The sequence below is a fragment of the Diospyros lotus genome, chromosome 14, assembly GCF_014633365.1.
Source record: "Diospyros lotus cultivar Yz01 chromosome 14, ASM1463336v1, whole genome shotgun sequence".
Taxonomy (NCBI): Eukaryota; Viridiplantae; Streptophyta; class Magnoliopsida; order Ericales; family Ebenaceae; genus Diospyros; species Diospyros lotus.
This window is the reverse complement of record NC_068351.1, coordinates 18,235,287-18,258,881: the sequence shown is the minus strand read 5'-3', so window position 1 is coordinate 18,258,881 and position 23,595 is coordinate 18,235,287. Positions and strand designations below refer to the sequence as shown.

At 38.5% G+C, this 23,595-nt stretch overlaps 1 protein-coding gene across 2 annotated transcripts in view; it reads right to left on the bottom strand.

Moving 5' to 3' along the window:
• LOC127789841 (ras-related protein Rab5A-like) overlaps window positions 1-22,284 on the bottom strand; it is a 31,144-nt gene extending 8,860 nt beyond the window's left edge. For both annotated transcript variants that reach the window (XM_052318856.1, XM_052318857.1), the window contains exons 1-3: window positions 21,979-22,284; window positions 15,930-16,007; window positions 15,664-15,831 (exon numbers count right to left, since the gene is read on the bottom strand). In XM_052318856.1, coding sequence (XP_052174816.1) covers window positions 15,664-15,831; window positions 15,930-16,007; window positions 21,979-22,017 — 285 coding nt within the window. In that variant the 5' untranslated portion in view covers window positions 22,018-22,284. The remainder of the gene's footprint in view (window positions 1-15,663; window positions 15,832-15,929; window positions 16,008-21,978) is intronic.
• Window positions 22,285-23,595: the final 1,311 nt, after the last annotated feature.

Below are 23,595 nucleotides of genomic sequence, written 5' to 3'. Positions count from 1 at the left end.
AGTAGACATCTCCTCATCCATAGCATGATGCCAACCAGGGTGAGCAAGAGCCTCTATAACTATTTCAAGAATAGAAAATGACAAAGGAGCATAAACAAAGGTAGAATGGACATAAGATATATGATGATAGCTCAAAAAAAGTGTAAATAGTAAGAGCATTATGAGAAGAATGAGTACCTCTACATAGGGAAGGCTGAACAGGACCAAAAATTGAAGGAATAAGGGTACTTGTAGGGAGACAAGCATATGGAGGAACATGAGGTGGTGAAACAACACCATTGAGATGAATAGAAGAAGGCCAGGAATGACACTGATATGTCAAGAGAGGATAAGAAGGAACAAGGGAAGTGATGGGAGAAGAGATAGGAGGAACCAAAGAGGAGAAAAAATGAACAAGAAGAACCCTATCAAGAGAATAAGAAGAAGAAAGGGAAGAAGTATAGGACGGACTAGACTCAAAGAAGGTAACATCAAAAGAAAGGAAATATTGATTGAGACCAAGGGAAAAACACTTATAACCCTTCTAAAACCAAGAATATCCCAGAAAGACACATTGAGGCAATAGTTTCTCTTCTTAGCGATAGAAGATGAACAAAATAAGTGGAAGGAAAAATACGAAGAGGAAGAGAATATAAGGGTTTATGAGGAAAAAGAAGAGTATGAGGAATATGTTCATTAAGAACAGTAAAAGGCATCCAATTAATCAGATAACAAGAAGTCAAAAAAGCAACATCCCAGAAAAGAAGAGGAACATGTATATGAACCAATAAGGTATAAGATGTCTCAATGAAATGAAGATTTTTACATTCCTTGACCCCATTTTGTTGTGGAGTATATGAACACGAAGTTTGACGAAGAATGCCATGAGAAGATAGAAAAGATTGAAAAGACTTGGAACAATATTCTTTAACATTATCACTTCGAAGGATATGAATACAAGAATCAAACTGAGTATTAACCTCATTTTAAAATGAAGTGAATAAAGACAACAACTCAGTTCGATCCTTAATCAAATAGAGCCAAGTACAAAGAGAATAATCATCAATAAAAGTAACAAAGTATGAAAAACCTTATTTAGATTTAACTTGACTTGAACCCCAAATATCAGAATGCACAAGAGAAAAAGGAGAATTGGCTCTTTTATTAATCTGATTAGGAAATGAAAATCATACGTGTTAGCCCAATTGGCAAGATTCACAATCTAAAGACTATAAGAAGACAAAGATGGGACCATCTATTTTAGTAAAGACAAATGAGAATGGCCCAATCTATAATGAATTGACAAAGGTGTGGTTGTAGTAACAGTACAAAGAGAAGGTAAAGAGAGATGATATAAGCCTTTAGATTCGTGCCCCGTGCAAATCATTCCTCTAGTATTTTGACCCTACACCAAAACAAAATTGGAATCAAAGATAGCTTGATAATTAAGAGATTTCGTTAAACGACTAACAAAGATTAAACTATAAGGACAATGAGGTACATGCAGGGCTGAATTAAGAGATAATAAAGGCAATGGATTGGATTGGCTTGGCTTATACCTGTATGAATGACCTTGGAACCATATTAACAGAAGGCAATGTATTAGAAGACTCAATATTGGAGAACAAAAATTTATTACCAGAAATATATCTTGAGGCTGCAAAATCAAGGATCCAAGGACTAAGCAATGTAATCTGCTATTACAAAAGTAACAGAACGTGCAGCTTGTGCAATGGAGGCCATGGAAGTAGATGCTTGGAACTGGTGAAATTCAGCTAACCACCCCCCGGCGGAAATAAGCTGAGAAACAGCGCTGGACCCTGAAATACCAGCCTGCCCAGCTGAAACTAGGGTAGGAACAGAATTGACACTCAGCTTCAGTAGTAATATCATCCACAGATGCCACATTTTCTTGATGCGGTTCACCATGTAATGCATAACAGGTCTCTTTATAATGGTCTGGCATATGAGCAAGGCCGTTTTCCCCCTTTCCACCATGCTGCTGCTTATTCTTAGACTGATTACCAAAGGATGTAGCCCGAGAAACCATAATAGACTCCTCAACTGTTGAATCAGAGCCAGTAAGTGTCTGAGTAGCACACAGCAATCTTGCAAACACTTGTTCCATAGTTGGAATGGCGGGTCCAGTACGGATTTGTGTCCTAACACTCTCCAAGTCAGGTCCACTAAGGATTTGTGTCCTATCACGTTGGACATGCTATTCAGTAACATTTTCAGTGATTGGTAGCATGATATTGAAATCTGTCACAGCAGATTGAACCTTTCCCAGATATGTTGTCATATCTAAATCTCCTTTTTGAAAATTAAACAATGTACTAACAATTGTATACAAATGAAGGATATCGTTTATGTAAAGCCTCTGTCACAACTTTTGTAAACACAAAAAAGAGACACTAAATCTAGTTTAATGGACTGCCACAACACAGAAACAAGCTGCACATCAATTTTATCCCACAATATCCTACCATTCACTGGTATCTCACTCAATTTCTTAGTTAAATGATCACTAACCACTTGGCCTCAAAGCCACATTTTAACTGAAGCTGACCAGGAAAAATAATTTTTCTCATTCAGCTTTTCAGTTGTAATCACAGGAGTACCTCTGAACCAGATATGTTTGGAACAACAACATAAGTGTTAGAGATTACCTCTGAACCAGATATGTTGGAATAAACCCTAATTTCAACAACCAATATAACAAGAGACCACCAGAATATCTGATCATAGCCTTAGGGGTTCCAGAAATCACTAGATCACAACTCCAGGAATTCCAGAACAGATCTGCTGAACAGATCACAGCAGATCACACCAGCTTCAACCAGAAGATCGAATATCAGATTGCAGCAGATTCAGTCTCAACCAGCAGATTGAAGGCGAGCATCAGATCAGACTGGATTTCCAGAGGTCCAGAAAAGATAGATCAGATCCAGCAAATTGGACCAGAGATCCGGAGAAGATCTTGCTCAGATCGCAGCTCTTGACCTAAATGAAAGATAAAATCCTCAAACCAAGAGGATACAATCCTAGACAAGATTTGATGACTGGATTACATCAAATCTGCTCCAATTCTCTAGATTTACCCCTCGATGGCTGCTCTGATACCATGAAAAATGGTATACAGAATTGAGAGAACATGAATAGAGGAAAAAGAGAAATTGGAGGGAAAAATAACTGTTTAAATCTATTTAAATCTATTAAGGTTACAGGTATTTATACCAAAACACTATAACTGCTATGTACAAGCTACATATGCTAGGTACAAGGTACAACTGGTCTATACAACACACCTAATACAAGCTAATATTAATTCTCAAAAAAATATAACTCTAAAACCTGATGAATTAAAACAAAATAAGATAAATCATCAGCAATATCCTATCAGCCGAACTCACCTAGCGGGATTTATGCTTGAAATGTTGTTATTGTAAACTTTCAAAATCCTATCAAAGAAGTGAAACCTGCACACACAGGGCCTTTTCTATTCACTCCCTGAGAAATAAGGTGGGGATCTTCACACTTAGCAGAAGACAGAGAAACTCTGGAGAGGGCTTGCTGACAAACAAGAGACAACACCTCAAAAGGAGCAGGTAGTACTCATTTTGGCTTGCATTTTTCTTTCGTTCAGCTAACCATTTAAGCCTTTAATAAATTGTCCTTCTGTAACAAGCTTGATTGTGATGGCTGGAAGGCAAAATGCATGGTGATACCTAGGAGGCAGTAGATATCGGTAAACCTTCTGAGAGAGCTCTATGCAGGCCAGAAATCATTTCTACCAGTTAAGCTTGTGCTGTAATACCCTAAGAGCCCAGAGAAGGATAGTATATATCGAAAATAAGTAAGGAATGAAACAACACTAACTGGATACTTTTTGGGCTGAATGTAGGCAAAAAACTCCCGGATTAAGCGTGCTTAAGCTGGGAAAGCTTAGGGATGGGTGATCCCTGAGAAGTTCGCGTAGACCCATCAAGATAAGTTGTTCTGGTTCTTCCTATCGCTCAATACGGGATGTTACAGGTGGTATCAGAGGGAACTATAAGAAAACTTGGAAAAGATTATTAGGGATCTATGAACCCGAGGTTTAGAAAAACTTAGATTTAGAAATCCCTATTTAGATATTTGGGAATTGATGATTGAAGTCTTAGAGGTTATGGACCTAAGTGTGCTGAAGTGAAAGTGCATGTCTAGGAAAGTTCTAGATAAGGAAAGACTTGATATTTAAGTGTGTCCGTTTGTGACTCACCTCTCTTTCTTGGGAACTTACCTAGTGTACTATTTACGAACAAACACTATACGATTACTATTTAATAGTGAAAATCTGATCGATTTTTCAATGTTAGAATGGAAGGAGATTACCTTGAGCAATTCTGGGTGACTCACTAGGCCAGTCGATGGGCGGACAATGAACCAATTGTGGGAGATGTCTTCGACCACCTAAACATACTACAAGGCATCTTGAGGGATGTGCCACCAAGTAGCTTCGTGAGACCAACCCTAATACACGCCCAGGTAGAGTTCCTGATAAATCACACGGAAGAAGAATGGAGACCCGTAGCCGGAGAGATTAGCCAGCAAGGCGATTACGCGTCTCTACATTTATTCTATATACGATTCCGTGATGAGATCATTGAAATGTTCAATGGAGCCATAATAGAAGAAGAAGATTTGGATGGAGATTGGGATGCCGACGAGGTGGCCGAGGCTAATGAAATGGACGTCGACCTCTTTAGCTCGGACGACAAGGAAGAAGGGGTAATTACGTCGATGAACCAGAAGCTGAGTCTGGAGACGAGGCAACTGACGATGATACTTGGGTCTGGAAGTCAAACAAACCCTAGAAGAAGTCTTGGCAATTTTTTTTTCGCTTAGTGTGGCAGTGTGGTGTTTGTCTAAGCAATGTTGTACTTCGGCATAATAATGAAACGAAACTTTTGAAAAGCTTTTCTCGTAGAATGAGATGCTATTCTTTATTTCCTTTCAGATGGTATCGACAAGACGACAAAGGAACCGGGCTCTCGTCACTCCCAATCAGAGGAACAAGAGTGTCGAAAATAGTGGGATTTGCCACTACGACCATGTCGGTAACAACGACATCTGGGGTGAAGACCAAGAAAGGGAGTCTGCAATCCCCGAAGGGCGATTGGACCGGATGGAGAGAGTCATGGAGAATCTCATGACCTATGTGACCAGGGGAGAATCAACTAGGCAACCGGATAACGTGCTGGAACAGTACCGTCGACAGTGACCGCCGACATTTAAAGGGAAACCCGGCGACGATCCCAGCATAGCTGAGTATTGGTTGGAGCAAACAAAGAAGCTGCTCCGACATTTACAGTACAACGACCAAGATAAGGTGAACTATGCCACTTTTATGTTGGAAGAAGACGCCGGGAGATGGTGGCAAACAATGGAGCGAACTCTGCAGCAAACCGGTTCAAGGCAGGAATCGGAGGACGACGAGACTCCGATAACAGTCTGGGAGGCGTTCAAGAAAGCCTTAACGCCAAGTATTTCCCTTTAAGTTGGAGGCAAGAAAAGAGTTGGGAATTTATGAACCTGAAGCAAACTAGGGAAATGTCGGTGACTCAGTACGATGCCAAGTTCAACCAACTCATCAATTACGTGTCAATGTATGACGCCGATGAGTGGGGAAAGGCGCAAAAATTCTTGTCCAGATTGCGGGTAGAACTGCAACAGGCCCTGAGCACTTGGACTATCAATACTTATGAGGAAGCTTTGGACAAAGCTCTAATGGCAAAAAAGAACCTCCTGCGAGTACGATTGATAAGATCAGAAGAGTCAAAAGGGAACACTGAGCAAAAGAGTCAAAAGGGAACACTGAGCAAAAATCTGGAAATAAAAATCTCCAGAGTAGCAAGCGATGCCCTAAATGCAAGAAAAATCACCCAGGGCGAAAATGCTTGGCAGGAACATCTAGTTGTTATACATGTGGAGAGACAGGGCACATGTAGGGCAACTGTCCCAAGAGGAAGGAAGCACCTCTGGTGAAGGGTCCTGTGAAGGGCGTGTGTTTCCAATGTGAGCAGCCGAGACACTGCGCAAAGGACTGCCCAAAAAAGATGAAAACCGAGCAAGCAAACAGACCAGCTGAAAAAGCGGGAGAAGTTTGTGGAACTCGTCAAGGACGTGTCTACAACCTGACAAAAGAAGATGTGGGGTCAGATTCTGCAGTCATTCAAGGTACGCTCTATATAATGGAAACTCCTGTGCATGCATTGATAGATCCTAGATCAACACATTCATTTATGTCACATGCATTGGCTGAGAGTTTGGAAGTAAAGACCAAACCTATGGGATGCCCGATGATCGTATCAACACCTATGGGTAAAAACATGAAGACGTCAGAAATAATAGAAGGATGTGAAATTAGTTTGAGTGATATTCAATTTTAGACTAATTTAATCTTATTAGAAGTATATGATTTCGACATAATCTTAGGAATGAATTTTCTATCCAAGAATGATGCCAATATAGATTGCCGAAGAAAAATAATGACCATAAGGAAGCCCGAGGGAGGGTGGGTCAAATTTCGGGGACAAGGTGACACCAAGATTAGAAAAATGATTTCGGTTATGAAGGCAGCAAAATTGATAAGCCAGGGAGCTCAAGGGTATATAGCCTATAATCGAATAGAAAAGGGAAAATTACCAAAACTCAACGAGGTGCGAGTGGTGCAAGAGTATGAAGACGTGTTCCTAGAAGACCTATCGGGATTACCTCCGCCTCGAGAGATTGAGTTCTCAATCGAGCTAGTACCAAGAACCCAACCGATATCAATTCCACCATATCGGATGGCTCCAGCAGAAATGAAAGAATTGAAGAGTTAGCTTCAGGAATTAACCGACAAAGGGTTTATCCAACCAAGTACATCGCCATGGGGTGCACCAGTATTATTTGTAAAGAAGAAAGATGGTAACATGAGGATGTGCATCGACTACCGTCAATTAAACAAGGCCACAATCAAGAATAAGTATCCATTCTCGATGATTGATGAGTTGTTTGATCAACTACAGGGAGCAAAGGTGTTCTCAAAAATTGATTTGAGATCCGGATACTATCAATTGAGAATCAAGCCAAATGATGTCTCGAAGGCAGCATTTCGTACAAGGTACGACCATTTTGAGTATTTGGTGATGCCATTTGGATTAACGAACGCTCCAGCAGCATTTATGGACCTCATGAATAGAGTGTTCAGACCATACCTACATCAATTTGTAATCGTGTTTATAGACGATATATTGGTGTATTCCTCGAACGAGAAAGAACATGAGGAGTACTTGAGAGCAGTGCTAGAAACTCTCAGGAAACATCAACTATATGCCAAGTTCTCAAAATGCGAGTTTTGGCTGTCTCAAGTTGCGTTCTTGGATCATGTGATATCGACCGAGGGAATCTCGGTAGATCTAGCCAAGATTTTGAGGCTATTCAAGGATGGAAGCAACCAATATGTGTAACTAAGATACGAAACTTTTTGGGATTGGCAGGCTATTATCGAAGATTTGTAGAGGGGTTTTCGAAGATAGTCGCACCTATGACAAAGCTCATACGGAAATAAGTCAAGTTCGAATGGACTGCCAAGTGCGAGGAAAGTTTCCAAGAGCTCCAAGATAGGCTAACATCGGCACCTGTTCTGGCAATGCCTAGTGGGCTAAGTGGATACGTTGTATACACGGATGCCTCGAAGATAAGTTTGGGTTGCGTATTAATGCAAAATGGTTGAGTGATCGCGTATGGGTCACGACAGTTAAAGAGGCACGAGGTAAACTACCCGACTCATGATCTGGAGTTGGCCGCCGTGATACATGCTCTAAAGCTATGGAGGCATTACCTATATGGTGAAACCTTTGAGATGTTCATAGACCACAAAAGCCTGAAATATGTGTTCTCGCAAAAGGAGTTGAACCTTAGGCAGCAACGAGGGATGGAGTTTCTCAAGGACTACGATTGCACCATTCAATATCACCTAGGGCGTGCCAATGTGGTGGTTGACGCTTTGAGTACGAACGTGCCTATTTCTATGGCCGGGATGATGGCTCGTGAGTGGCAGATGATGGAGGCTTTTAGCCAACTAACGGTGAGTGTAGTGCCGAAAGAATTGTCCATCCTTATCGCTGGCATGGTAGTTTAGCTAGATTTGGTGAACGAAATACGAGAGGCGTGCGTGGATGATAAGCGAATGCCTCTATGGGTAGATGAGCATGGCCAGCCCAAGAAGCCCGAGTTTGAAATGCATGATGGTATACTCAGATTTCGGGGAAGGATATACGTACCAAACCAAAAGAGCTTGAGGCAAAAGATTTTGAATGAGGCCCACAGGACTCGATATACAGTGCACTCAGTAGCCACGAAGATGTATAGAGACCTTCAGGAAGTCTACTAGTGGCTGGGAATGAAGGCAAGTGTAGCAAGAAAGGTAGCTTAGTGTGACACATGTCAAAGAATAAAGATCGAGCACCAAAGACCAACAGGACTCATGAAACCGTTGGACATCCCGGAATGAAAATAAGAGCATATCACGATGGATTTTGTAACGGGATTTCCCAGAAATCAAAAGGGCAATGATGCAATTTGGGTCATCGTAGACCTACTGACGAAGTCAGCACACTTTTTTCCCACACGAATGGATAAACCAGTTCGAAAGTTTGCTGAGCAATACATTGGAGAAATAATCAGACTCCATGGTACACCAGTGAGCATAGTCTTGGATCAGGATCCGAGGTTTACCTCAAGGTTTTGGGGAAGCCTACAAGAATGCATGGGAACTCAATTGAACCTTAGTACAACTTATCACTCGCAAACTGATGAACAGTCTGAAAGAACCATTCAGACACTTGAGGACATGTTAAGGTCTTGTACCCTAGACTTCGAGGGTAATTGGGAAGAACATCTATCATTGGTAGAATTTGCTTACAATAACAGCTACCACAGTAGCATCGGAATAGCGCCATATGAGGCTCTATATGGGAGGAAATGTTGCTCACCTATCTATTGGACTGAGGTAGGAGAAAGGCAAATATTAGGGCCTGAGCTGGTACAACAAACAACAGAAAAGATCTGGTAGATTCAAGAAAGAATCCGAACCGCTCAAAGTCGACAAAAGTCTTATGCGGATAAAAAAAAAGGGGATTTGGAATTTGAAGTGGGAAACCATGTGTACCTAAAGGTATCACCTCAGCATATGGCAACACGAGGAAAGAAGAAAGGAAAGTTAAGACCACGGTTTATAGGACCCTATCCAGTAATAGGGCGAGTTGGACCATTAGCTTATCGTCTAGAACTTCTTTCTAGCTTGTCTACCATCCACAATGTTTTCCATGTATCTCAACTTCGAAGGCATATACCAGACCCAACTCAGGAAATTTGGGTAGAAGTGATTGAGCTAAGAGACAATCTGACGTATCCAGAGTCGCTTGAACGGATCTTGGACCGTCGCGAGCAAATATTGAGGAACAAAGTCATTCCTTTAGTGAAAATTCAATGGAGGAATCACACCGAGGAAGAAGCCACGTGGGAACTTGAAGATACGATTAGAGAAAAATATCCCCAGTTGTTCGAGGAAATAGAATAAAATAGCATATTTTCATGGTTTTCTAGGAGATGTTATCAAGAATCTTGTGAAATAAATAAATAATTTTGAAAAGAATGAACTATTCTTGATGTATGTGACCATAGATAAGGAGCTACAATGAAAAATTACGTGAAAGACATGGCGTGCCTAGTTGGCATTGCTCGTAAAATGGTACGAATTTGGATGATTAGAAAGGCAATCTATGACTAATGTATTAAGTTGGTAATTTGATTGATCAAAAGCAAAATTTCGAGGACGAAATTCCCTAAAGGGGGAAAGAATGTAATACCCGAAAAATTTTCGAGTAAGAAAAATATGAGGTTTCAAAGGAAATCAGTATCAGAATAGCCCGAGAAAATGTTCGAATCGACTAGAGGGAATGCCCAAGGGCTCATATACCTAAGAAAATAGGCATATACCTATTAAGAATCTCAAGAAAAGATTTGTAGCATCGAGAGAAATTGGATCAAGAATGATTTTCGGTACAACTAAAATACAGCTATAATTATGGCTAAAAAACCGAATTATCGTAGGAGACTTTCGAGAGGTCAACGGAACCCCAACAAAGTTCATATTTAGTATGTAGAACAACCCTTCAATAGTTTCAGGAAGAAACAAAAGGATTTACAACTAAAATGAAGATTCGGGCCTAAGTGCAATTTCTCAAATTTGCCCGAGAGAGGTCGAAATGACAATTTTTCGGAATCTTAAAAGAAGAAATGAAGAGTTCAAAGCTTGAGGGACTCAATAGAAGTTATAAAAAGTTCAGGGACTTCATGGAAAGGCCAAAATGTAAAGAAGTCAAAATGAAAGGGCAAAAGTACAATTTCCAAAACTTGGAAGCTACCATGGCAGACCAACCTTCTAGCCACCCTTCCCATCACCAAATTCGATGACGGAAGACCCAAGAAATTGGCAAGGGACGTCGGGGCAAGGCCCCAGAATCAATCTTGGCTGACAATCGGCCTTGGATTGGTCGAAAATGGCCAAATTTTCGGTTGAAAGCAACCATAATTTACCCTCAGTAAATCGGCTTTTGGGCAACTTTCGGTGCATTTTGGACTGATCTAGGGCATGGGAAGGCCTTAGGTAAAGCAAGATCCGTCGTTTTGGGGTTCGAATTTGGTTATAAATAGAGGATAGTGGTCGAGGGTTTTGCAAGATTTGAGCTTCAAATCGAGCTCATTTTTTAACAAATTGAGGCACCGAACCATAGGACTTTTGTTGCCCATAAGGTGAGGATCATTTCTGGAGATTTTGAGAAATTTTGGAGTTCATTTGAGGGGTGATCTGAGCTTCGTCGGAAAAATCAAATCTCGCCGGAGCCAGATTGATTTTTGCTCGGAGGGAGATCTTCCGGATGTTGTTTCAAGCTCAAATTTGGCCAGAGTGATTGACTCAAGGTGAGCTATTTTCTGGTATAATCAGTTTAATTTTCCAGTGTGCCAGTGCCGGAGAAGACGACCGGAGATAATTTTTATTATTTTTTAAATGCTAAAAAAAAAATAGAGTAAAAATAGAAATAAGATGGAAAAAATTCTGGAAAAATATCTAGAAATACAAAAAAAAGAATTGTTTACGTTTATAAATATTTATTTGGGAAATTTCATGAAAAAATAATTATTTTGAAAGGAAACTTAATTAGAAAAAATATAGTAAGAGGTTTTGAAAAATTCCCAGAAAATTTCTAGAGATTAGTTAGGAATTTTCATGAAGAACCATTGAAGAAATTACTTGATTAGGTATTTATTTTGAATTTTGGAAAAATTTATGACTATGAAAAATAGAGAAAAATAGGAAAATTATGAAAAAGTCTAGAAAAGTTATATTATTGATTTTAGTTGGAAATTAGGGCCAAAAAGTGATTGGCCAAGGAGTTTGAGGATTCGCACGATTTTTTAGGTTGACACGTTTTTTGAGATAAGTCAAAATTATGTTCAAGGTGAGTGGTTTTACCCCAAAAATTTATACATGTTATATTTTGGCTATATTGAGCATGATAGTCATGAAAATAGCTAAAGTTATATATATTATATGAGCATCTTATCATATTTATACATGTATTATCGCATCGATATACTATGATTTTTGCATGGCACAATATTATTGACATATTGATATTCGTATCAGGTCGGGATGTCACCTTGATAGTGTAGCTATAAATTCCCTAAAGGCAAATGATTTAACAACGTTAGGATTATCCTGAAAGTAGGTCGGGATTCTGCCTAGCATTCCGTGACGGGCTAGTGGGCCAGGGTAATTACACTAGGACATATGTTCATTCATGTTATTGCATCATGCATTCATATAACTGTCATTTTAACCCTCACCTAGAAGATTCATCTTCTAATGTTGGACGTATGTCTTTGGAATATTCTACGTTCCAGGCGAGTCGAGCGGTCGGAAGGGCAAAGAAGTAATCGAGACATGAGCATGATGGAGATTGTGATGGGTCTTAAGCCAAGGCTAGGACAAGTTATCATATTTAATTGATTTACTTTATTTTAGTTATTGTAATGTTATGCTGATTAAGTAATATGTATAAACTCGTGGATGTTATGATTCGTTATTAAGGGTTTTTTTAGGTTTTGATCTTATTCCGCTGGTAATTATGAATTTCATTTCCTTAATATTAATTTTGAGAATTGATATTATGCGAATGTGTTGAGGATTTTAGTTTGATTCATGTATATAAAAAAAAAAATCCTAGCATATGATATAACGTCCTGAAGAGGCTGGGGTGTTACAATCTTGGCCAAGGTAACATTAACATGCCCATTCGAGGCCTATTGCTCTTACTAATTGCATCAAAGGCCCTCTCCTTAAGGTGGATTTCTTCTGTATTCCTTGAACCTTCGGCAGCAGAATTTGGCTTGCTTGGTTCTCTACTTTATAATATTGGCTATCACTGTGTAAATATAGGTCCAGTTGTGACCAGAGTATCTCCAACGATTGGCTTTTCCCAAAACCTGGAACTGTAACTGATTATGGAGAGAATTCTAGTAGTACATGTAACATCCCACATTGAGCGATAAGAAAGACCAGAATAACTTACCCTGATGGGCCTACGCGAACTTCCCAGGGGGTCACCCATCCCTGAACTTCCCCATCTCAAGCACGCTTAACCCGAGAGTTCTTTGCCTACATTCAACCTAAAAGGTATCCAGCTGGTGTTGTTTCCTTCCTTACTTATCCTTAATATATACTACCCTTCTCTGGGCTCTTGGAGTATTATATTCTCCCCCTCTTAAGCACATGACGTTCTCGTCATGCGATCTTACAACTGATCCCAGATCTTCTCCCCTTAAGGGCTGCCATCCTAGAAGCCTGCCAAAAGCCACTCCTTGTACAGGCCTTCAAGCCCCGGCGCCACTCCCCACCCTCGTCGGACCACCTTCACCAAGGGTCGGCTCTAATACCAACTGTAACACCCCAGCCTCTTCAGGGTGTTATATCATATGCTAGGTTTTTTTTTTTTTTTTTATATACATGAATCAAACTAAAATCCTCAACACATTCGCATAATATCAATTCTCAAAATTAATATTAAGGAAATGAAATTCATAATTACCAGCGGAATAAGATCAAAACCTAAAAAAACCCTTAATAACGAATCATAACATCCACGAGTTTATACATATTACTTAATCAGCATAACATTACAATAACTAAAATAAAGTAAATCAATTAAATATGATAACTTGTCCTAGCCTTGGCTTAAGACCCATCACAATCTCCATCATGCTCATGTCTCGATTACTTCTTTGCCCTTCCGACCGCTCGACTCGCCTGGAACGTAGAATATTCCAAAGACATACGTCCAACATTAGAAGATGAATCTTCTAGGTGAGGGTTAAAATGACAGTTATATGAATGCATGATGCAATAACATGAATGAACATATGTCCTAGTGTAACTTCTCTGGCCCACTAGCCCGTCATGGAATGCTAGGTAGAATCCCGACCTACTTTCAGGATAATCCTAACGTTGTTCAATCATTTGCCTTTAGGGAATTTATAGCTACACTATCAAGGTGACATCCCGACCTGACATGAATATCAATATGTCAATAATATCGTGCCATGCAGAAATCATAATATATCGATGCGACAATACATGTATAAATATGATAAGATACTTATATAATACATTTAATTTTAGTCATTTTCATGACTATCATGCTCAACATAGCCAAAATATAACATGTATAAATTTTTGGGGTAAAACCACTCACCTTGAACATAATTTTGACTTATCTCGAAAAACGTGTCAACCTCAAAAATCGTGTGAATCCTCAAACTCCTTAGCCAATCACTTTCTGGCCCTATTTTCCAACTAAAATTAATAATATAATTTTTTCAGAATTTTTCATAATTTTCCTCTAATTTTCCTATTTTCCTCTATTTTTCATAGTCATAAATTCTTCCAAAATTCAAAATAAATACCTAATCAAGTAATTTCTTCGATGGTTCTTCATGAAAATTCCTAACTAATCTCTAGAAATTTTCTGGGAATTTTCCAAAACCTCTTACTATTTTTTTTCTAATTAAGTTTTCTTTCAAAAATTCAAAATAATTATTTTCTCATGAAATTTCCCAAATAAATATTCATAAACGTAAACTATTCTCTTTTTTTTTGTATTTATGGATATTTTTCCATCTTATTTCTATTTTTACTCTATTTTCTTTTATTTTCAGCATTTAAAAAATAATAAAAATTATCTCCGATCGTCTTCTCCAATCCCGGCACACTGGAAAATTAAACTGACTATATCAGAAGATAGCTTACCTTGAGTCGATCCCTCTGGCCAAATTTGAGCTTGAAACAACACCCAGAAGACCTCCCTCAAAGCAAAAATCAGTCCAGCTCTGGCAAAATTTGATTTTTCCGGCAAAACTCAGAGCAACCCTCAAATGAACTCCAAAATTCCTTAAAATCTCCATAAATGATCCTCACCTTATAGGCAACAAAAGCCCTATGGTTTGGTGCCTCAATTTGTTCATAAATGAGGTCGATTTGAAGCTCAAATCTTGCAAAACCCTCAGCCACTATATCCTCTATTTATAGCCAAATTCGAACATCAAAACGACGGATCTTGCTTCATCCAAAGCCACTAAGGCCTTCCCGTGCCCTAGATCGGTCCAAAATGCACCGAAAGTGCCCAAAAGTCGATTTACTGAGGGTAAATTATGGTTACTTTCGGTCGAAAATTTGGCTGTTTTTGACCAATCCAAGGCCGATTGTCGGCCAAGATTGATTCTGGGCCCTTGCCCCGACGTCCCTTGCCAATTTCTTGGGTCTTCCGTCATCGAATTCGGTGATGGGAAGGGTGACCAAAAGCTTGGTCTGCCATGGCAGCTTCCAAGTTTTGGAAATTGCACTTTTGTCCTTTCATTTTGACTTCTTTACATTTTGGCATTTCCATGAAGCCCTTAAACTTTCTATAACTTCTATTGAGTCCCTCAAGCTTTGAACTCTTCATTTCTTCCTCTAAGATTCCAAAAAATTGTCATTTCGACCTCCCTCGAGCAAATTTGAGAAATTGCACTTAGGCCCGAATCTTCATTTTGGTCATAAATCATTTTGTTTCTTCCTGAAACCACTGAAGGGTTGTTCTATATACTAAATATGAACTTTCTTGGGGTTCCGTTGACCTCTCGAAAGTCTCCTACGATAATTCGATTTTTTAGTCAGAATCATAGTTGTATTTTAGCTGTACCGAAAATCATTCTTGATCCAATTTCTCTCGATGCTAGAAATCATTTCTTGAGATTCTTAATAGGTATATGCCTATTTCCTTAGGTATATGAGTCCCCGAGCATTCCCTCTAGTCAATTCGGACATTTTCTCAGGCTATTATGATACCGATTTCCTTTGAAACCTCATATTTCTTACCCGAAAGTTTTTCGGGTATTACAAAGATGGCCATTAGGTGGCAATTTCTAAAAGGATCATTTTATTGAACAAGTTCTCTTTTGAAACATATCAAATACTTAATTGCATTATATATAATTTCACTGTCAACAAAGCATATATTGACGATGAAGATAACAGAAAGACCTATCAGAAACTGTTACCATGCTTGAGATGTCATACACAACAACAGCTGCTGCAGCACCACGGTAATACATCGGAGCCAAGCTATGGTATCGTTCTTGTCCTGCTGTGTCCCATATATCAAATTTCACAGTCGCTTCAGGTACTGATAATATCTGAGTGAAAAAAGCTGCTCCAATGGTTGGTTCCTGCAACACTTGCTGTCATGTATCCTGGACCAAAGCCACATGCAAATAATGCTAAAACAAGAAAAAACATTGGGCTGAGATAAAATATAAAAGTGAACCTGCTTGTCAAAAAATTGGCCTCTGACAAATCTTAAAACCAAACTGGTTTTCCCAGTTCCCATGTCACCCAAAAGTACCTGAAGGAAAATGTAATAGCTAAAAATCATGTTCTTGCCACAACTTTACTCTGAAAAACGTTAATCAAGTACAAATCATCCAAAATAGTTGGTTCTCTTAAACCAAATCGATTTCAGGATAAGTGAACTACATTATATACCAGAAGAAATTTTAAATACTAAATCGGAAACAATACGAGCACTGAGAGTAAGATAAAGTAATAATGCGGCAGAATTTTACAGAGAGACATAAAAATTAAACAGCAAGAAGCTTGTTTATGTTTGGGAATACAAACACTTTCTATTCCTGCCTCCAAAATGTATAGCAGTTGCAAGCATCAAAAATTGAAACTTAGCACCCCATGCCAAGCATAACACTTGTGAATCTCCCAAACCAAGCCCGTGGGGACTGTTTTAGTCCATACAGGACTTTTTTTAGTTTGCATACAACCGGCCCTTGTGTGGCTACTTCATAACTTGGTAGTATTTCCATATATACCTCCTCTAGGTTACCATGTAAAAATACATTTTTCACGTCAAACTGATGCAATGTCCAACCTAGATTAGCAGCTAACGAAAGAAGGACTCTAACTGTATTTAGTTTAGCCATCGGTGCAAAAGTGTCCAAATAGTCTACCCCATACACTAATGTATATCCCTTGGCAACCAATCTTGCTTTGTACCGATCTAGAGATCCATCGGACCTATATTTCACAGTATAGATCCATTTACAACCCACTGAATATTTTCCTTTCGACAATTTTACCACTTCCCAAGTCTAGTTTTTTTTCAAGGTTGCCATCTTAGCTTCCATGGCATCCTTCCAATTCTTATTCCCTATAACTTTAGAGAAACTTTTTGGAATAGGGATGGAATGTAGGATGGTAAGAAAGGCTTTATGGGTAGGAGACAACTTAGAAAAGGAAAAAAATAGGTGTAATGGATGTTTGGTACAAGTTCTTTTCCCTTTTCTTAGAGCAATGGGCCAATCAAGGTCATAGGTATTTGGCTAGACAGTAGCTTCAGTAGGTTTTGTAGAGCTCATATGAGTCGTATCAAGAGAATTGGTTGCGGGAATACCTAGTGATGACTCTGAAATGGTAGGATTGCCAGTGTTATTCCTGCTTGTAGAGACCTTAGGACATATAGGACTTGTAGGGGATGCAGGAGCTTGCATAAGACTAGATTTAGTTTTCTTCCTCCTTGAGTATGCCTGCATAGGCCGAGGAGTAGAAGGTGAAGCTTTCTTAGGTGTCATGTTTGCCAAGTCCTTCCATTTAGGAGATGTGTTCAAGGATAACATATTAGGGTCAGGAAGAAAGGAGGAATCCCTATTAATCAAGGTCTGATTTTGTTCTAAAATAGTTGATGATTTGAAGTATAACTCATTTTCAGCAAAGGTAACATCAGCAGATACAAAATATTTCTTTGAAGGAAAATGATAGCATCGATAGCATTTTTGTGTAGATGAATATCCAATAAATACACATTTTAAGGCATGAGGATCTAGCTTCCCTCTATTGGTTGTTGGAATATGAACATAGGTCATGCACCTGAATATCTTGGGCTGCCAATTGCAAGTCACATAGAAGTTAGGAAAATGACTCATCAATAGTTGAATAGGACTTTGAGATTCTAGGGTTTTAGATGGTAATCTGTTGATAAGAGTGGTGGCACTTAGGGCTACTTCTCCCTAATAAAGTTGAGGGACATTATGGTGAAAAAGAAGTGCTCAAATAACAGCTAAAAGATGACCATTTTTCCTCTCGGCCACCCCATTTTGTTGAGGGGTGTAAGGACAAGAAGACTCGTGAATAATACATTTTTGTTGAAAGAAAGCGGATAGAATGTGATTGAAGAAATCTCTAGCATTATCAGATCTAAACCGCTTTACATTTACCCCAAAGTGAGTCTTAACCATGTTGTAAAAATTGGGAAAAACATGGCTTACTTCTGACTTGGCTTTCAACAAATATAACCACACCACCCTAGCACAATCATCAACAAATAAGACAAACCATCTTGCCCCAGAAATATTGGGAACACTTGATGGACCCCAAATGTCACTATGGTTTAAAGAGAAGGGGAAATCAGTCCTTTTATTAGAAAGAGGGAAAGAAACCCTTTTATGTTTGGCAAGTTCACAATCAACACAATGAAAGTGACTAAAATCCAGACCTTTAGCTAAATTAGGAAACATTAATTTGAGAGTAAGAAATGAAGGATGACCCATTCTATAATGTTGTAACCACATCTTATCCTTGTTGGACTGAGCTAGGCATGACATAAGAGAAAGAGACTCCTTCTTGTCCGGCCCTACTGATTCCTCGAGGTAATAAAGTCCCTCTCTAGCCCTAGCAAGCCCAATCATCCTCTTCTTGCCCTATTCCTGTATCTCACAAATATTGGAATAAAAAGATACACTGCAATTAGTATCCTCAATAAGTTTTTGAACAGATATAAGATTAGCAAATAATTTGGGAACATGAATGACATTCTTGAGGGTTAGGTGATCATTGAGAAGAATATCTCCTTGACCAGCAACGGTAATGAGTGAGCCATCTGTCATTGTAATTTTTCCAGAGCCATTATAGGAAGTAAACACTAGTGGATGGGATGTCATATGGTCTAAAGCACCCGAGTCCAGGATCCAACAATGTTGGTGTAAAGTTTCTGAAGCATGTAGGGAAAAAGTGGAGGAAGAAATACCTGTGAGAGCAAGAGAGCTACCTTTCTTTGCCTTTTTGTCTAGAGATCCCAGAAAATTTTTTGGTCTTTCAATTTCTGCCTTGTTGAGTTCAAGAGACTCTCCCCCATGCTCCAGTCCTCTCGGTTCCAGTTGTTGCTGACTTTTGGCTACTGCTATATGCACTTGACTCCTTGCTGGTCCCCCTGTGGATGGCTTTCCATGGAGCTTCTAGCACTTCTCTATGGTGTGCCTAGATTTTTTACAAAAGGTACACCATAAAGAATCCCTATCCACTGGTTTCTTTTCATCCCTAGGGCCTTCGTTTTGATTATGAGTTTTTAAAGACACTAGGGCAAAACTCTCGTCGGAGATAGCTTCTAGCATCACACCCCTTCTCCCTTCTTCTGCCCTTATTAAGGAGATTACCTCATTCAAGGAAGGTAAATCCTCCTTGCCAAGAATCTGCACTCTAATCGTATCAAATTCACTGTTGAGGCCGGCCAAGAAGTCATATATCTGCTCCTTTTCAACAAATTTCTTATGGAGTGCAGCATCCTCACTACATTTCATCTTCAAACACTGGTAGTGATCTAGCTCCTACCATAGAGTTTGCAACATATTTGCATACTCTGTGATGGTCTTCAAGCCTTGTTTGGTTGTTGCCACCCTTGCCCGTATTTCATAGATTTGGGCTGCATCTTTAACCTTGGAATAGGTCAAGTTTATGGCCTCCCAAATATTCCTGGTTGTGGTAAAAAACATGACAGTGTCACTGATTTCTAGAACCATAGAATTCTAGAGCCAAGACATTACCAAGGAATCTTCCTCGTCCCATGTTGCGAATGCTAGATCACCTTCTTTTGGGCCTGTTCCTAACAAGTGGCTAAGCTTCCCCTTCCCTTTAAGAAAGGTCTGGATCAACTGCAACCACTTTAGGTAGTTTTTCCCGTTCAAACGATAGGCTACCTAGAGACTTTGCAATTCTCCTCCCAAGGCCCCATTTTGAGTTCCAACAATTGGAACTTCTGAGGTATGGCAAGAATTGGTGGTATCGGATGTAGGTTCTTGGACGGAAGACATCTCTTGACCAAGGTTTGGATGACAAACGAAAGGTGGGAAGACTGGTAAGGATAGGCTTCATAAATCCCAGAGAATTGTAGAACAAAAATAATCCCTAGGGCTCTAATACCATGTTAAGTTTTGGAAAAAAACAACCTTACTATCTCAGCTTTTTTATTCACAAGAAAAGCTTGATTTATACAAGCTTCTTTACAAGATTAGGAAACAACTAATTTTAGGAAAGAATCCTAGAATCTATACAATTTAGGATACAACCAAGATAGGAAACATAAACTAATTTGGAAGATACAATTTTACTTTTAGGAAATAATATATACAGTCAATCAATCTAGGAAACATATATAATCAATCACCAATCAATGATTAAATCATTTATCCATATCAGCTGCCATCTTTCCCAATACAAAAACAATACTCTTGCTATTGTTTCCTATTACCTAGGGAAACCCTAGCTGCTAATAGTTTCTTCTAAATTGTAACAAAAATTAGAAGGAAAAAAAAATTAGATTAGAACACACAGCGAAAAAAAATTACGTCATAGTATTAGTTTCTTCTAAACTGTAAAAGAAATTAGAAGTAACAAAACTGAAGCAAAACACAAACATAAGTAGCTCTCTAACAAGTGAACATCACTGCCAAAGGATCCTAGCGAGTGGGAGATCTGGCAAACCTTTAGCTTCCACCGCTAGGTTTGTCTCTCACCAATATATAAGAATATGCAATCAAATCAACAAGAATTGAGATCTAAGATGACAAATGAACAAGAAAATAGGGTTTTAATACACTTGTATGTACAAGGAATGGGCCTTTTGCGCCTTGAGCATTGCATGAGGCTTGCGCCTCAAGCATGGTGCAGCGCCTTTGTACACCTCACACCTAGGCGCACCTTTGACAAACATTGGTTGTCCTAACAAGTGGTATCAAAGCAAATAATCATCAAACCCTAGCAATCAAAGATTGTGATACAAAACATATATCCTTGAATAACTGGAACATTCAGTCTCTCCTAGTCACTGGAAGCTTTTTCATTCTTCAATCACGCAACCAAATGATCCAAAGAGAGAAGTTGTCAATTGAAGAAAGAGGTTTATGTTGGGTTTGATTCGAGTGCCACACCAAATCTGCCCGTGAGATTCTTTAGCTACTAACCAAACTCAGTTTCGTGTTCTGGACCAATTTCAGCTTTTGATTGGTTTTCGCATTTGATTCTATTGGGATTAGTAGATTAAGATTTGTCCCCTCAACTCCCAAGTAGGTATTGTGACCAATTTTGGCATTTTGGTCTAATTTGAGTTCTTGACCTGATTTATATGTTTTGAATTGCCTAATTAGCTTTAGTCTTTTTGACCTTCTGAAACCAAGACTTGAACTAATATACTGGAGTCTTTTTGACTTGATTTGAACCATATTCTACCTAAAGCACTTCTAATTTTGTTGACACATTTGGTTTTGTTGATCCAATTTGGTCTTTGACCCAATTTTAGTTCAGGCCACAGATTCGACTCTATGTGGGACCTTTTTATCCAACTTGATTGTTGCCAATATGTTATTAAGTGTTAGTAATGACATTTAAGCAACATCCATTTCAGGACACATTGAAGAATGTAGACACTTTAGTTATTTTATTAGTTTGAAGAATTCAAGCCGAGGTGAAAAATTGTTATCCTGAATTCATATACTGGCTCTTATTATTAAAACCTAACCCAATTTAGAATAGAAATAAAATTTCTATACCCAAATTTCTTTACTCCAAACCAATGTAGAGGCGGATTAGGACATTCATAAAACTTTTATATATACATATGTTGTCATTTTCACTTGAAATAATGGAGATGTAGAAAATGTAAGCACAATTTGTATTTGAGGGCTCTAGTTAAATTTTGGGTTTGGGAGAATTTCCTTAATGTTCCATCATAAACCCTATTTCAATAAAGTGAATTTGTTGATCCTCCTTCGCAGAAGGGAATGCACCCAAATTGCGATGCAAGGAAACTCCCCTAGCAGGGCATTTCATAGAAGATTCGCAGATAAAATATCCGCACTGCGACGAGTCCATCCATATAAAGTAAGAAATATCCTCACTCCAATTTGCACTTGTTAAATCAATTAACAGAAGATTCGCAGATAAAATATCAAAGAATACCGAATCTATCAATAATTAACATAAGGAAAACATCAGGCTGGGGAATTGCAGAAGTAATAAGGGGGGCAAGACGTACCCACCAGCTTGGCCGGAATAATCTTGTTGCCAGGCCTCGCCATGACAGATCGCTCTGAGAGAGAGGAAGGGACGGGATTTGGAGAAGCGTAGAGTAGTAGTAGTAGTAGTAGTTACAGAAGAAGGGGAAACCCTGTTCTTCTCCTTCTCTCGACTGTTACATGTTCGTCCCTAGTAAGAAAGACAAATCCGGTCGGAAAAGAATGTAAGAATGGTTGGCAGCTAATGGGAGTTTTGCTTCCAAATTCTCCTCCTTTCTTTTGACTGTTAGTTCCTTCCGGTCTCTCTGTGTGTCCCCCGTCCATTTGAGAGGAAAATAATTGGGTATGCAACTGTGGCTCACTTGGTGAAGTAAGATATAAAATATAGGATTTATTAATTAAAATATAAATAAAATTATTTTTTATTATATTTATTAAATTTATCTAATAAATATTTAAAAAACTTTACGTGACTTTTTATCTGAATCTTACAGATAAGAAAAAATGACACATATATTCTCTAGTGTATTTAAAAAAATTTAATAAATATTTTAATAAAAATCTTAAAATATTTTCTAATTTTATTTTAATTATTTTATATCTTGATTTAGAAAACAACCAACATTATCTTAGTATAATTTTATCTTACTCATTTTAATAAACGTTATCTAAAGAGATAACTTTTAGAGCACAACGTCCAAATTTTGTTCTTTTTATAAATATCATTAAGTGTCATTAGATATTGTATAAAATATACTATATAATGAATTAATAAAATATATTAGTAGTGTGGCACATTGTCATGCTCCAATTACTCTCACGAGTCGATGCAACACTTGGTATCAAAATCAAGCCCACTTGATTGCTAATCAGACTTGCCAAGAACCCTCAAACCCCTCTACTAGTTTTTAGAGAGATAAAATGTCTTAGAAAAGTTAAAAAGATAGCTTGTGTTAGAATTTGGATAATTATAAATGAAGTGCTCACCCCTTTATATAGGGTTCATCTCCTCCTACCAATGTTAAATGTCCATTTTTAGAATATTCAACTATTTTCCCAACTTCCACATCAATACAGATGACTATAGAACATTTAAATAGAAGATAGATATAATTTTTTTTTTCTAGAAAATACTAAAATACTTCCAAAAAATACTAAAGTGATCATTGCATGTAGACACCATCTCATTACCCAATTATCCTTGTCAAATCTATGTGTCACGTACATGGAAATTAACCCCAAAAAGTTAGTTTGTGACATTTTCCCCACCAAAGCTGCAGACATCCTCATCACATCTTGGTGGAAGGTTTTAATTAACTCCTTAAATTGCCAAAGTGCATTTTTGGCTCTTTAGCTTCCTTCTTCCTCTAAACATCCCTTCCAAACCACAAAATACTCAAAACAAGGTGGAACACCCTGTTTCCGAATCACTCTATCAACCAAAAATGCCTCTACCTCTTTATCATAGGGCCTCACCACAATAGTAGGCACCTGTGTAAATACCCTCAGCTAAGGTCTTCTCGATCCTCATGATAAGGCTTTAAGTACTCACATAGAAGACCAAGTGAATCTTCAACTTTAGTGGCAACTTCAACTAGTAAGTCATCTTCCCAACCTTGTGTTGCACCAAGAAAGGGCCTT